The sequence below is a fragment of the Suncus etruscus genome, chromosome 3, assembly GCF_024139225.1.
Source record: "Suncus etruscus isolate mSunEtr1 chromosome 3, mSunEtr1.pri.cur, whole genome shotgun sequence".
Taxonomy (NCBI): Eukaryota; Metazoa; Chordata; class Mammalia; order Eulipotyphla; family Soricidae; genus Suncus; species Suncus etruscus.
Window position 1 is genome coordinate 153,022,015 of NC_064850.1, and position 16,988 is coordinate 153,039,002.

Here is a 16,988-nt window from a genome sequence, read left to right on the forward strand (position 1 = left end):
GTGGGTGAAAACTGATTACAGGCTGTGTTACCACCGCTAGCTGGGGAAACCGAGGCTAGGATAAGGAGTGATTTGGACAAGACCACATTGGGAGTCAGAGCTGAAATTAGAACAGCCGCTTGGCTCCCTGCTCTGTGCTTTGTCTTCTGAATGAACAAAGCTGCTTCTTAAGTACACATAAGCCAAACTGCCTCTCAAATTGCAGCCATCTACTTTGAGTTCAGATTTGCACAGCATGACATGAATTGGGCTGCAAATTATGCAGAAAACAGCCATCACATCCATCTGTGATGTCAGAATCCTCCAGTACAATGTGACCTGGTAGTAAGTAGCAGAGAGTGGAGATGGGGTCTGATTCCTTCCCTCTGTTGTATGATGAATATCTTCCCATCTGCATTTGGCCCAGTGTGAAAAGGTTAAATATGATGGAGGTTATGTCAGTGATAGACTCAAGAACAGATTTCATTTCCAAGGATGAGGCAATTAGATTTTTTTTTAAAATGGTAGATAATGTGAAAAAGAAAACACAAACACACTCAAACCTAATGGTAAACTGAATTTATTTCCTCTTGGAAAACAATTCCAGTAATCTCCAGGTTCAGACCGCAGAGTAAACATTAATAACAGTAACATACAGGTTAGTTCAACTGATTCAAGAATTTGGCTGTGTGAAATCATTAAGGAAAACCTTGAACACTCAAAGCTTCAAATTTATCCAGGAAAAAAAATTCTTTTGACAGTCTACATAACAACTATTGCATATATAGTGATGCTACCTGTCACGTTGCAAGGCTTACAAATATATATATGGGCCTTATCCAGCTGGAGGGTTCTGTTCTGTGAGAACATCTCTTCGTGGTTTGCAAGAATCTTCAGCAATAAAAAATAGTCTTGGATTTAACTGTTCATATACCAAAAGAGAAATTCTGGGCTTAAGTGTAAATAAAAGGAAGTACAAATAGTCTCATATGTAACACAGTTGTTTTCTTGTGTCTTCCTTAAAAATACTTTCTCTTAAGCCATTTTGCTCACATTATTTTTAAATCTTGCCTGAATAGGGCCCAAGTCCACTTGTCTTCATAAGACCATTTTAGTATCAGACGACATAATACATGTACAACACTTTATATACAAGGAGTCTATCCGGTGCTCAAAAGTTCAAACACATGAACATCCAACAGTTCTGATAATACAAGTTTATGGTACAATACAATGATTCTGAATAATATACATTAACAATGAAAGTTTCGTGCAAAGAGTAAAACATGTTGTCCCTTTTTGTGCCACAAAAGTTCTTGAGAGATGCTACTTGCACTAACTGCTGTGCTGGGTCATCGTATGATTCTGTAACAAAGAGAAAAAAAAGGATAGTGAGTGATAATAGTTTATCGGACCATGTAGCTGTAAATGCCAGAATGATACAGAATGATAGGAACAATGTTTCTGCAATCATCAGCAAAATGTTTCAACACTCTGATGAATATGTGCTCCTGGGACCTGACTCTTCTGGGTCCCGCTGTGAGTACCGGGAGGGAGAGGCAGGGCCAACGAGCCTAGTAAGGTGACCTAATTAGTTGGTTCCTTTCCATTTCTCAAACTTTCCCAAACACCCGCTCACCTTCCACTGCCTTTTCCAATCAAAACACAGCCCATTGTTCAAAGTCCAGAAGAGCACAGTTTTAAGTTTTATTTATCTTTCACTGATTACAAATGCTTTAGTTCCAACCACTTTTAGGCAGTCAACATCTTATTGGCAGAACTCCAATATGCACTTTACAGACCCATGCAACCTGGCAACAACTGAAGGAAGGAGGACTGAGTGGGCAGAAAGATTCTCCAGAGACTCTGCCAGAGTGGGCTAGAGGTTGTGTCCCCATATGGCTCCAGTGTAGTTTCCAGAAACTACAAACACTTCTCAAACCTAGATAATGCTGCCTTGGTTGTATAGTCAGTCTACCCTTGAAAAAACATGGGTTCAGGTAAGTGTAACCTCTGTAGTCAAATATTACAGAATAACTCTGACTCTACCAAAAGTTCAGTATGTATTTTCTTTATTACTCTCTAGGGTTTGGGTTTAGATCACCCCTTTCCTATTCTCTGGGAATGGCCAAATCAGCAGGAGCTCATGTCCCTTCCATCTCAGGTTTCTGTTATCTGGGGATCCAACTAAGTTACATTCACAGTTGGGTGAATTTGTGAATTTGATTCATTGGGCAGGAAAAAAATTCAAGAACAAGGGGACTCATTTGGTTCAAACCTGAGTGATTCAAGGATGAACTGCATTTTGTTGGTATTGACTCCACCCATGTCAGTATATCTCTTTCTAAATAAACAATCTTTCCCAATTTAAGGAAAGGGAGTATCTGGGCACTGAGAACCACAAACAGGTCTGACAGTGGAAAGGGTGGGCAGATTTAGACCTGGCTATAGAATGGTCATAGACCCAAAGGGTACTAATTCGAGCATAACAGAAGGTGGCATACATTCCATCTCCCTTTTCTGTACTTTTCCTGAACTCCTTTCACTCCTTTTACCTTACACTATTTCTCCTCCAGATTCCTAATAATACTCCAGATAAGTAGTAATATTCCTAGGCTGCAATATTACTACTTATCTACTTATATCTCTAAAATTAGTTTCCTTTCTTCTTCCTCTTTTGGGTGGGTACAGGGTTGGAGAAGAGGGGAATACTCGGCAGTGCTCGGGGTTTATTCCTGCCTCTGTGTTTAGAAATCACTCCTGGTAGTTAGTTCTCAGGGAACCACATGGGGTGCTGTTGATTGAACCCAAGTCAGTTATGCGCAAGATAAACACCTTCCCCAGTGTACTATTGCTCTATCCCCCACATCAGTTTTATTTTATTTTATCCTCTTCCCTTTCTTGAGGGAGGAGGACATATCTAACAGTGCTCAGGGTTTACATCTGGTTCTGCACTCAGGGATTACCGAGTGTTGGGATGCTGGGGATTGAACTCAGATAGGTTACATACAAGGCAAACGCTTTACTTGTACTATTGTTCTGGTTCGGGTTTCCTTTCTTCTCTAATATACTATTATATCCTAAGAGCTCATTCTGGACACATCTTAAGTCTTGCCTTCTGTTTATCTATAGGCCTGGCTCTCTTTCTGGGTTAGTAACTCAGTTCATCACAAGCATCTGTGGAACACTTGTGTCTCTACCTGGTGAAGCCTACAACTTAGTGGTGCTTGGCACAGTGGGTTTGGCCAACTGAATGGCACATCAGTCCCTTCTTTCCTAGAATTCACAGTATAAAGAAGAATATGTCTTTATGGGAAAGCAATATATCATGATTTTATTAGAATGAGGACAGAGGTGTTATGGCTACACCAAACCCTGCCTGGAATTTGGGAAGACTTTGGGGGAAGTAATAGATGATCTGTGAATAGAAATATCAAAAAGCTTTTGAGATATAGATAGTAAAGTATTGGCCAAGACATATGCAATGGGTAAAGGCAACAAAGGCAGAATATACACAGTACATCTCAGGATCTGCCACTTGTTTATAGATTAATGGGAGTCTACTAGACTGTTCTCAACTGGAATCTCTATGTTCCTCTGTGGGCCTCTAGGTTGTTCCAAACCAAAGTCATAAAATAGTGAGAATCATAGTTGATGTGTAGGGTATCTGGAATCATGAGAACTGATAAGAACAGCTAAGAAAGGCCAATGATGGTACTTTGGGGCCAGGCTATGAAGAATCTTCCATGCTTAGACATGGGGTCTCCAAAAGATGGTTTTGCCTTATAGTTGAAGAGGAGCTCTGGAAATAAGGAGGATGTTGTTTTTAGAGATTTTTATCTTTTCATTCCACAGGACAGCTAATAAAACACTTGCAAGGGTCTGCAAGCACCAGTGAGGGGCACTTGGGAAAAAACTTGGTCTTTCACTCCCATACCAAAATAAGTGCATTTTTGAAAAAAGACTGACAACAAATATATTGGAAGCCAAGTGACAGCAATGTTCCTTACTACTTTATTATTAATTCAGTGAAAAATAAGCTTTACCTTCTTAGCCTCAAAAAAAAAATTCTTAGCCTCAAAAAATAAAATTAGCCTCAAAGCTCATTCCGTAGTAAATTAATTTAATGCCAACTTTTTTTTTGTATTGATTTTTCAGTTCTTCTGGAAATTGTTCTTTACCAATATACACAAGGGGTAACCAAAATGCTGATGAGTGAGACAAAAAAACCTTTCCTATTTCCTTAAAAATTGACATGATTATGATCAGGAGGATAGAAACAAACAGTTCAATTACTCAAAACATGTTAGCTAGATTTTCACACACCTTGTGCTATCTCAAGAACTGTTATCTCACAGAAAGGGTTTTTTGTTTGTGTTTGCAGATGGATTTTGGAACATATCTGGCAGTGCTCAGGAAATATTTCTTGCTCTGTGCACAAGAGTGGCTCCAGGTAGTCCATAAGCGAATATATGTGGAATCAAAACTGGTTCAAACATATGCAAGGCAAACATTCCCTTCTACTTTCTCTGCAGTTGAAAAGGTATTTTTAAATAAAAAAAAAGAAATTCTGACAATAAATACAAAAATAGCTATTTAATTGTCAGAATATGGAAATTTTTATTTTCCATAATCAAAGTAAAAAATAAAACTGCTCAAACTTTCTTTTAGTGGAGGGGACCACACCTGGTGATGCCCAGGGGTTACTCCTGGCTATGTGCTCAGAAATCGCTCCTGGCTTGGGGACCATATGAGATGCCGGGGATCGAATCGAGGTCCATCCTGGATCAGCTGTGTGCAAGATACATACCATACCGCTGCACTACAGAGCTCTGGCCCTGTTCAAACATTTTTAAGCATTTGTGTTTACCATAGACATTTTATATTTGATAGGATTCTAAAGATTAAGAAGAGATTTTTCAATTTCTGCAGTACTTTTACAGCAATACCTCTCTATTGATACTCACATGAGCCTAAATTGGCCATTATAGCTGGCAATTGTTTTGGCTTAAATACTTTTATTCAAAACCAAAGCCATACAGCTTTCTTCAGATGGGCAAAGAAATGAACAAATACATAGAAATCATTTATTGCAACAGACTGAGTTTGATACTATAACAGAACTATGTTTTGTATATTAAGAGGAGATTGAATATAAATCGTCTAACAGCGATGAGAGCATGGCTTGCAAAATTTAAGCTTATACAGAAAAAAAGAGTTCAAGTACATGTATCTTCTAGATGGGAAACTTGCCTTGAAAAATGATAAAGGGAGAAATCATCTGAGTGTGATTTTACCAGGATACCATTAGCATCACTTATTATTTTCATTTCTGTGTAGAAATGAAGCTAGAAGCTATGCTAGGACCTCAGATGCTTGGTATTTACCAGTAGCAATGACTCACAATGGGAGAGGGTATATTCTTAGGTGATCTTGGAAATGAACACATTTACATTGGAAAATTAAAAAAACCAGGAAAGAAACGCAGATGACTCGATCCAGTTTTCAAGAGCTTGCTTGCACCACCCTTGAAGATTACTAGGGCAATGTCTTTTGTCCTCCACCCCTTACTTTAAGTATCCTCCCCCAATTTAAAATATAAATGGATGTTTGAACTATGCAGTATATTTGGTTGTTATGAGAGATTGGAGAGGATAGCAGTAGAGAGTTTGTCCCTAGACTACTGAAATTGAGTTAATAAGCAGATACTTCATGGAAAACACACCAGGTGTGTGTGTGTGTGTGTGTTTTGTGTGTGTTTGTGTTTTTTGTGTGTGTGTTTTGTGTGTGTGTGTTTTGTGTGTGTGGTGTTTTAATCACAGATATAATTTCTTTGGGAAGGTCGATAAGCAGCAAGCTGGGAAGAAGAGCAGAATGCCAGAAAAGCACTGAGCACAGAGAGGGAGCTCTCCTGCTCTGGCCCCTCTCCACACCCAGAATGGTGCAAACACAAAAGCAAGGAGAGAGAAGGCTCTCACAGCCAGCATCGTTCACCGTGTAGGAGTTTTCTGCTCTTCAGGTCCGGAGGAAACCACGATATGAGAACAAAGCCGTGGGTAATCTCACCAATTTTACACAGCAATTCACAGTCCCCGAAGTACTTTAATGCAATGACAGGTTATGAGAAAAAATATCTGTTCCAATGAAGGGAAAGTGTTTTACATAATCGAGGAGAACATCAGTGCAACATCGTTGGAGGTGGGGGGTGATGACAGAAAAGGAAGTAGGAAGAGAAGAAAACTTCCATAATCCCACAGAGAGTTATATTCTTCCTTGCAAAAAGCCATCTTTTGGAGACCCCATGTCTAAGTAACTGAAAATTGCAAACCATTAATCCCAGTTATGAACAGTTGTTTTACACGAGGGTGGTTTGTGCTTTTATTTTTTTTTTTAAATCAAATCTTCAGCACACCTTAAAGCTTGAAAGAAAATCTATCTAAGTATGATACCTTAATCACGAGATTTCATAACAAAGCAACAAAAATACATTCTCTTGATTATAAAGGGGCCCATTTGGATAGAGTACATTTTATTCCTTTTTTCTTTCTGAATGTGAAATTAAGCTTAGAAAGCTAAAAAACAGATGAGGACCTTAAAATTCTCCTCTAGCACTATGTATTTCTTTTAAAATATGAGATGCCTTTAATTTTACAAAGCTGGAATTCTCATTTTGGGCTTGGCACGCTAACAAATGATTAATTCAGTCCCCTCCTTTCTGAGAGCTGACCACATTTGCTGGTCAAACGATTTAATCCTATTTAAAATACAATCCAAGCAAAATATTTTAAAATAAAACTAAAAATCCATGATCCCCTGAAACTATTCACCTTGGTCAAGTGATCCACTTTCCTGAATGTGGGTTAGAGTATGGATGAATGTATTTGAGTATGTATGACAATGAAGTTAAGTGCTGGAGGAAAGCCAAGTGGAATCTACCTTCATAGAGTGAAAAGCAAAGCTCTCCCCCCAATTGTGCCCACAGATTGCCCTCACTTGTCCAACATTCTGGCAGAGATCATGTCTCGTCTGTGCTTTGTAACCCTCTGCTGGCATCGGCAAAATGTTAAGTAGCTATGGTAATAAAAATAAAAACTGCTTTTGAATGGAAGTTTAGTCAGATTTGTTGATTCAAAGATGTTAATCATTTTTACCATGACTTGTTTATTTATAGCCCTTTGTCTCAAACAAATTCTGACAAGCTTTTAAAACTGAGAATGAGAGCCAGCATTCTATTTTAAAAAGGAATGGGGGAAAAAACCCAACAACCAAAAGCAACAACTAGCTCTCCACTAATTCACTATGCCATTAGAATCCCAATTTTAAACTGCAGTTGTATTCAATTTAAATGAGATGTTTTCCAAGCAGATGAAATAGGAGGCAATCGTTGCCCCACAACAACACAAGGCGGGAAGAAATAAAGAAAGGCAAAGATTAAACGTAGTTGTTTCTTTCAACAGATGGTGACAGCACCATAGCAGGCAGCATGTTGCTTTTTCTTTAGTTCAAGTATGCAAACATCCGTAATCAATCATCACTGATTAACTAATTATATCACCCTCCTTTTATCACTGGGGTTGGACCTTTCTTTGCAAATACTATGAGTAATATCTATGCTCTTATTTTTCTAGAGGCATATAGCTGCGCACAGAGTTGTGCAGCTAGAATTCCATATTATCGTCAACCTTTAAGCATGACTGCCTTTCTACTTATTTATTTTTTAAAACAAAAGCAATTGGTTTCCAACAGGCTGGATAATAAGTCTTTTGACCTGCATTCTTCTTTGACCCATTAAGGTCACCACTGTGCTCAGGCAGATAGCTGACTTAGGAAATGCCTGCAAGTTCCTACATTTCATCTCCTGCCCACTCAAAATAAAGCTTTCTTTAAATGTGTCTGTACAGGTCCCCGAAGGCCAAAGAGGCATCCCTGTAGTGGGCAATGGAGGGACAGAAGCTTCTGCCTTTATTAATGAATGCAGACCATTATGAGTCTGGCTGGCTCCTTCCCTGTTCCCAGAAGCATATACTGTACGTGACTTAAAATGCTAGAATATTGACACAAAGCGAGCTGGGCACCCCTAAGGAAAATTACTCCTTGGATATAATGTAGGCTCGTAACAGCTATTAGAGTACAAAATAAAACCCTCCGGGATCAAACTGACATATACCGCATTCTACCTAGTCCTCAAACATTAGAAGAATTTCTTTGTGAAGGCATTCTCAAGGACAGCATTAAACTGACTTTTGTAGCAATCTGCAACAGCTTTTTGGCTTAGAGCTTTTAGTACTAAATCTCTGGTTTGAATCAATATAAGTACTATATCTTCCACATTAATCAATACATTTGGTTCAATAAATGTTCTATTAAATTATACTTTCTAATCAAGTTTTTTACATTTTTACCCCTTCTCTTTTTCATTTCCAAATCTTTTGCAAATAAAATAGTTTTAAAAGTATACACAGCTAGTGATGAGAGAATACTGGATTATTTCTCCTACATGTGAAAAAAATAAAAGCATTGCTGGCAAAAGGAGGCCTTTAAACTTCTTAATAAGGTTAATGGGTTGCGAATGTCATAAATTAGCATTTTCAAAGTACCCACAATTATAAAAGTACTCATTACTTTAAAATAATTAAATGTGAATTGTGACAGTTCTGAAATTACCACTAGGGATGTTCTAAAAATTAAAGACCCAAAGCATCCCAAAATATCAATAGGACTTCATTTCTGTTACCCAGAGCGTTCATTTTCTACAAAATGATGGGCTCTTTAGCTGAAGAAATTTGGGGGGAAATTTTTTTTTGTCTTTCTTTTGAGCACTTTTTTTTTTGATGAACAGCAAGAATAGATATATCAGTTTGCGCATTTTTGTGAGATACTATATTTTATAATAAATATTCCTTAAAGGACAAAATCTCTAATTCACCCCAAAGTATTTTTAGAATCAAATAAACACTCAAATAATGATTTTTCCATTTTCCCCATTATTTTCCATAGTCGAAGAAGTTGAGTCATAATTTTTACTTTGGGAGAATTTACTAACATGAGGTTCAACTGTTATTTTGATATAGTTATGGCATTTCCTAAACTGCCTGTCAGGAAAAGCTTTTGCCCCTCACTTTAATGCCATGAATGCTGTATTTATGATCATGTTTGTACTGACAGAATTTTCCTTTTTATTTTTCATATGGTAATGTCATCACCGTGAACTTACAGAGACACTGATGCATTTTCCTTTGACATTTAACGGTTCACATGGGTTTGGCCTAACATCTCAAAGCATTTTCTGGGTGACACTGAGCTATATGAAAGCAAAAGCATCATCAGGAATGACCAGGAAAATACATGATATTAAAGAGAGAGTGGAGCTATTGGGTCATTTGGCTTGTCCTCTTGCTGGAACAGAATTATTTCACAAGGTTTACAATACAAACAAGTTTTGTTTTATTTTGGGGCCTCATAAGCAGTGCTTAGGGCCTCCAGAATGGCACTCAGAGTTGCTCAGGAGACTAGGTGGTGCTTGGGATAAAACCAGAGTTGGCAGCATGCAAGGCATGTGCTTTACTTCCTATAGTCCCTTCAGACTAGTTTTAAATGCATCTGACAATGAAAGTTTTTAAAATTCTAATAAACCGTATTAAAGGACATTTTGTTGTTTTCCTCTTGACTTCTATGCTAAATCAGAGGAGGAAAGATGAGCCCAGATAGTGGAAATTGTTAAACTCTGTTCATGAGCTTAGGTTCAGAAGACTTGGTCATAAAACTATATATAGTATAAAGTTCTGTTTCAACCAAAATAATCCAAAAGACAATCCAGTAAGGTGCTTTTAGTCATAGAAATTGCACACATACATACACACATACATATTATTCAATTACTACATTCTAGAGAAATCTACAAATTAAAGTCTAGAAATCAGTAGGACTTGCTTTACAACATGGTTTTCAAACCTCAGTGCTATTGAATTGTTAGGCTGAACACACATTTCAACTGAATTAAACTGAATTGAATTGTTTGTGCTGGGGCTATCTGAGCACTGCAGGTATTCAGCAGTACCCAGAAATGTATCTGTGGCACCTCAATTATAACTGAAATGTCTCAAGACATCCAGTGGGAGAAAAAAAATCCCTAATGAGAATATCTGCTTTCCTGTGTATTTTGCTCTTAGGAGATTATATGTGGGACCTGAGATCAAACCAGGGGTTGGCCGTGTGCAAGCAAACATTTCACCACTCCTTTACTATCTCTCTGGCTTATCCAATAGTTTGAAAATATTGAAATCGCTGTGCCATGGTTAGGTATGATACTGGGCCTATTTTTTTTTCTTTTTGGGCCACACCTGGTGACACTCAGGGGTCACTCCTGGCTATGCGCTCAGAAATCACTCCTGGCTTGGGGGACCATATGGCACACTGGGGGATTGAACTGAGGTCCGTCCTAGGTTATTGCATGCAAGGCAAACACCCTACCGCTTGTGCCAACTCTCTGGCCCTGCTACTAGATCTTCACTTAAGTGGTACACCTTCCATCAGATTAAAAGAGTATAAAGGATAAATAAAGGATAGATAAAGGAGTAGGAAAAGAGACACACAGATATGAATAGCCCATAATGGCATTTTAAAATATGGTCCTCAGAGTCAAAGTGGGTAGGGCAACAGCCTTGCAAATGGTCAACCTGGTTCAATCCCCAGCATTCCATATGGTCTCCTGAGCACTTCCAGGAGTGATTTGGTTAGTGCAGAGCCAGTAGTAATCCTGTGGCCCAAAGACAAAAATAAAGTATGATTTATTTTTATCACCCTCACCCCAACACACACACCTTTGCTTCTGTGAAGAAACTGATCCTCCAAAAATGTTTGCTCATATGAAGACCAAACAGTCATATGAACATTGAGTAGAAATAAAAAAATGATCAGACTTAAATACCAAACCCAAAGGCAATGACAACAACAATCTATAACAACAATCTACAACAAGCTATACATAGAGGAGACCAGTTACACTAGCAGTCTGGGGGCAAAGGAGAGAGATATAGGATGCATGCTGGGAACAGGGGTGAAGGGAGGACAACACTTGTGGTGGGAACACCTCTGATTCACTGTCAATATGTACCTTAAATATTACTGTAAAAGATTCGTAATCCACTTTTTTCACAATAAAAATTTAAAAAAAAGTTTGCTCATAAATGTACTAGACAGCCTATATACCACTGACTAACAATCATTATATAATTCAGTGTGAATTAATCAATGCTGTTTTAGGAGCCTTTGAAATATAGTGAAAGTGGAAAAAAGTATACTCTGGAAATTATTATTTACAGTATGCAAACAAGAAAACTTCCTCTTCAGTAGTTGAGACCATGGGCTTAGTTTTCAAAGTAGTCACTGCTGCATGCTGCTGGGGCTATGAGAAAAGGAATTTAAAACCGAAAGATGGGTTCCAGCAGGAGACATGTCATTCAGTCTGAGAGCCACAGATACTGCAGGATTCTATCACTGATGGTAGACTCACTAGACTGGGAAGGAAGGTGGCATGTTTGTTCCAAAGAGCCAATTTCCTCCACAGATGTGCTTTTATATACCAAAATGCATGGAGAAGCCTACAGAGTTAGCAATGCCCAAGCCAACCAACCAATTAGCCTTCTCTTTGTCTACTTTAGAAGCCTTTGATTTAATTTGAAAAAAAAAATGCCCAAGTTGCTAATATAGAACAATATCCAGTGTTGTGACAATAAAATATAAAGAAATAAAGAAAGACACTCTGGTCCACCAGCTTCAAAAGGATAGATACTGCTGATAGCTTACATATGAAAGAGACAATGAGAGCATGGCAACAGTTTCATTTTTATTTACCAACTATAAATAGTAGTAACATTGCAGTTACTACCTGATCAGTTTTGTATACTGACAGATCCAAGTATGCATATCGACTATACTGGGTAAGGCAAACAAGGTGACATTGATGAAAACTAGAATCAGATTTCAGAAGCAATCTCTATGGAACTTACACATTAGTTGATTTATAATGATGTCCACTTGAAAAATTATATTAAGTTATAATTTAACATCACTGCAATTAAAAAATTCTTAAGTGTCAAATTAGAAGAACAGACAGAAAAGAGGAGCCAAGTGGAAATTGAAAAGTTTAGTTTTAAAAAGAAAATGTTAAAGGGAGCTACCTGTTTGCTTCTGAAGAGCCAATTGGAAATGTAATCAACTTATTTAATGTTAGTAAAGTATGAGAGAGGCTGAAGCATTAAAGACACTGTTGAGATTCCAGAAAGGCAGGATCCCAGCGTATTGTAGGACAGAAGGCTTGGAGAGGCAATCCAGTCTAATAAGATACTCAAGGATTAAGTCAGTGCTTCCCAAACAGATGTGTCCATGTGCCAGTTGTTGCTAAGCTTTAATTTCTCTCCCTGTAATGTTTAATTTATCACTTTGGCGCTTTCTAAACTAGAACATCTGTAAACAAGGTTAAGAATGACCTCCTTCCAATCTTACATTCGTGAACAGTGCCCCTTCTTCGTGCTCTAATTTCAGATACCTTAAAGATAAATAAATCTGTGGAAGGAAGGAAAAAGAAAGCTTGTCTGACACTATAATCTGTTCATCTTGGGCGAATACAAATTTCTTTTCTGCCTAGCTCTGGGTGCACAACTTATTCTGATGCTTAAGCCCTATTCAGATAATCTTTTTTGGAGTCAAACACAATTAAACAAACTTCTGCTAAATATTTAAGAGCCTTGTATAGTAATTAGTGGCAAATAAGGGAGATTAAATTGTTAATTGCTCAGAAATGCCCTCTCACAAACATTACACATTTCCTGCACCTCCCTCTTCTCTTAGTGTTGAATTCTGGTAGATATTTTACAAAAGGATTTAGTAAAATGTCCAAAGTCACAGCCACACAGGATTTTACAGTCAAACTGGGTGGCTTTATATTAGTGGCAAGAATTCACCATCATTACTTCTGTTTACAAAATCCATTGAAATTTTAAGTTATATATCTGAAAGCTGTTGGAGGAAGGCATTGATTTAAAAACTGACTGGCAGGCTTAGGATTTAAACTCTGGTCCACTAGATTCAAAAGGTCATCTGATTAGAATGAGAGAGAAGCACAAGGCATGGTAATTTATATTCAAAGGGCAACCTTTATAGGGAAGAGGGAGCAAGGACTTTCTGCTTTTCTACTAGCCATGGACAGAGATTCCCTATAACTAAATTTCAATAAATTAGAAAAAATAGTTTATGGAAATTGGACAAAAAGCAAAAAAAAATGCCACCTTTTTGTAGAGTTATTTATTTTATTAAAAGTATTACTATACTCTCTAGGGTAAATTCACATTAAGAATAAGTCAAACATGTTATAAATCATTAAGAATAATGGGCAAACATCTTTACTCATCTTATAAGCAACCATGTGCTTTTCTACTGGGGTACTTACTTTGGGAAACAGACAAAAAGAGAACAAAGCTGTGAAAGGACATTATGTGAATTTACATAATTGAACTGAGTAGGTATAAGTGAATGTGTCCATCCTTGCATGTGCTGGGAAGGGCAGCGACACTTAAGGGCCTGAGCTCTACAGGTCAAACCCCTGGTGTCTGCCTTTAATCTCTCTGTCCCTCAGGGCATAGAGTTTGCAATTGGCTGAAACTCCAAGTTGTCTTTGTTTTAAATTCTAAGGAAGTTCTTGTACAATGCAAATATTAAAGAGGCCCAATTCCATTAGGGTGCCACCAGTTTATTAATTTGATTGCTTGCTAATTTTTATTGATGTATACATGTTTTTACAAAATTATCTTCACAATTAGTTCACTACCCTATATAGCAACAACATTTATTATTATTATTTGTGATGAGAACTTTGAAGTTTAACTTGCTTGGGTACAAGTCAAATAGATAAAAGCATTATTAGCTATACTCACCAACTATATGGCATACCCCAAGACTTTGATATTATTTATTTTATATGTTTTTGCACATTTTGACACCTCTCTATCCCCACTCCCACCACTAATTATACTTTCTAAGTTTAGAATATTGTTTTGCACTCTTTGAATACTTTTGGTGTCTTTTACATAAAAGTAAAATCCTGCTTGATAGAAGAGAAATAAAAATTTGAATTCTCATTTGGTGATATTTTCCTTGACTGCTTTCTTTCCTCTCCTTTTTTGTGTGCATTAATATGTGTATAATCAAAAGGTTTAAGTCTCCTTCCCTTAACATTCATTCCTGCTTTATCCCATCACCCCTGTTTATTGGCCAGTTCATACTGGCACAAAGAGAAGAGATCAGGAAGGTTTAAATATATTGTATCATCTATCGATTCTGTTTTATCTTTCTTTTGGTTCTGCTTTGTTATTAGAGGGGGCTTCCCAACTGGTGCGCAGGGGGCTCAATTTCCTGTGTGACCTGGCCACCAGGACAGATGGTTCAGTGCTATGGAGAAAAAGTAATGCTAGACTCAGGCCCTGCACTCAGCGCTACCCAGATAATGCTTCAGAGGTCCATGAAGGGATTCAAAGAAGGGGTGGTTCTCAAGGTTCCAAGAAGGGGTCAGGGATTGAACCCTACACTAAATCTCTAGCTCACCTCATTAGATCTTATGATAAATTTGTATTCTCTCTTCTCCATTATCACTTATCAAGTCTTTCTCTGTGTTTCAGAAATCCACACATAAAACTCCCACCCCCTTGCACTTGTGGGACATCTCTTCTGGCATTGCTGCCAGTCTCCGTGGGACAGTTTCTTCACCCCTCAGGGTGCTCAGATCTACTAGAAAGTCAACCCTCTAATTCTCCCACACAAAGATGTGCGGTAGCTATGGTGAGAGTAATCTATAACCCTCACATCCTTATATAATTTGCTACTCCAAGTTAATTTTAATTCATTACAAAAAAGCAATATAATTAAAAAAAAACTCTTTAAAGTGAAGTATTTAACATGATCGTGGAAGCAAGACAACAGCCGTGACTAACAGAGGGCCAGGCAGCAGGCATGGTGCATACTCATGCAAATTCAAAGGTGAGCATAAACAAGTACATAGGCAACACTGCCATGAATAAAGGGCCAGGCGACGGGAGGCCTCATTCTAATCAGTCCTCAAAGGAACCTGCCATACAGAAGTGGCACTTATTCTAATTTAAAGCCCTCATGCTTGCTTCAGTGTTGCAAAATTTACAAAAGAATAACTTCATTAAACCGCCAGGCACTTCAAACACAAATGCAAACCAGCCACAACACAGAAGGCACTGGACAAGGGGAAGAGAAATATTCCCAGAGAGATGTGAATTCTGACATGAAAATAGAGTCCTCATTTGGGGGCTTCTCTGAGTGGGGGGGGGGGTGCCCTGCAACTTTCCCTCAGCAAGTACTTTGACCACACCACTCTTTACTTTGGTCAGGAGGCCTGTTGCTCTTGTGAGTCTGCTTAATAACAGCAAACCATTCAAGCCTTTGGTGAACCACGTCACATGCAGAAATACATCTGGCAGAACATAAATGAATTCTATTCAATGTGCCTTTCCTGGTCTGCAGAGGAGATTGATTCTGAACATACCGCTATTACAGTTCCCATTTACTTGGGTATATATTTCAGACTCACCCACGTTGCTGAAAAACTAATGTATAAGTGTTTTTTCTCCCCTCCCTTAACCTTGGTACTCAGGAAAGAAAGCAATAAAAAGGGTTAAGTGGAAACAATTTCTGCTGAATCCATGCACGGCACTGGAGGAAAGTTATTGTCACATCCTAAAAAAAAACACTCAAGAAAAATTCTTTTTTGTTTCCCGAATCAAAAGAATGCTATAGTAAAATAACTTCAGGCTAGATTCCTAAGCTACAATGTGCTTATGCCAGAACACAGATCATTTTATGCTACACTGGCAGCCAATTTCTCAAAATCTGTTTTTTTTTTAAATATTGGGGGGGGGGAGTTTAAAAGGGGAGATGCAGTGACAGACAAATCTAGAATCTTGTATAAGAACTCCAGTCCTCCAAGAAGGTGTGTGTAACACACAGTTGTGCTATTTGAGATCCATAATCTTGTCTGGTATTGCTCACCAAGTCCAGATTTGTGCAGAGATTTTGCTTCAAAGAAAAGAGAAGAAGCATTAAAAATATTGAAAATGGATACCCATGGATGGTTAAGAGGAAACCACCTCAGGGTGAAATCTTTTAAGGTGAATCTGCAAAGGCAAGTAACAGAGGACTTTATTATAGGTGTTTGTCAGAATTTTGGAGAATTTCCTTGCTAGTGATATGATGGAAGATGACTATATACTTACACAAGACGACTAGAGGACAGACTGACATAATAGATGTAAACATTAAAGTGATTTCCCCTCCCCTAGATGCAGTATGATGTCATTCACATTTTTAGTAGAAATAGATACTAAAACAGTTTTTATACTATACTTATGAATTTGTTTTATAGTGTAGAAGGCTCTTTTATAATGACACAATAAATCCATTGGTAAAGGTTAAGTTTGTTTTAGGTTTTCTTCCCTATGAATAAACTAGGGCTAATTAGATAGCATAAATTAACAAAATCATTAACAGGTAACCTTTATAAAACAATATGGTATGGATTATCGATCTTATAGAGTTTTCATGCATGCCACAAAATCTGTGAAGGTAACATGAAGACTTGAGTTTAAGTGTTTTTATGCATGTTTGAATCTTCTTAAAACTGTTTTCATTTTTGAAAAGCCACCTAAAGAAAAACCCACCAAACTAATTAAGCCCAGTGTTCCAAAAGGAGACAAATGAAAGGTTAACCCAGCGTGTGGGAAGGGGAACTAGAGAAGGGCCAGGAGATGAGTATAATCCCACTAATTCCACCCTTGATATAGTTTATAAAGTAGCAAGAAGCGTGGACAGACTCTTGGCTTGACTGTGTAGCGGTAAGAGAAATATAATTTGGTAAACTGAAGTTTATAAGCACGTTGCTACAAATCTAATCTTGTCTTGTCATCTGAATGAGTGAATTGTTACCACTTTGC

The 16,988-nt window shown here is 37.8% G+C and overlaps 1 protein-coding gene across 3 annotated transcripts in view; it reads right to left on the bottom strand.

Annotated features, from left to right (window-relative positions):
- Positions 1 to 543: 543 nt before the first annotated feature.
- Positions 544 to 16,988, bottom strand: part of ZNF521 (zinc finger protein 521) — a 312,636-nt gene continuing 296,191 nt past the window's right edge. For all 3 annotated transcript variants that reach the window (XM_049769548.1, XM_049769546.1, XM_049769547.1), the window contains one exon: positions 544 to 1,344. In XM_049769548.1, the coding sequence (XP_049625505.1) occupies positions 1,315 to 1,344 (30 nt within the window). In that variant the 3' untranslated portion in view covers positions 544 to 1,314. The remainder of the gene's footprint in view (positions 1,345 to 16,988) is intronic.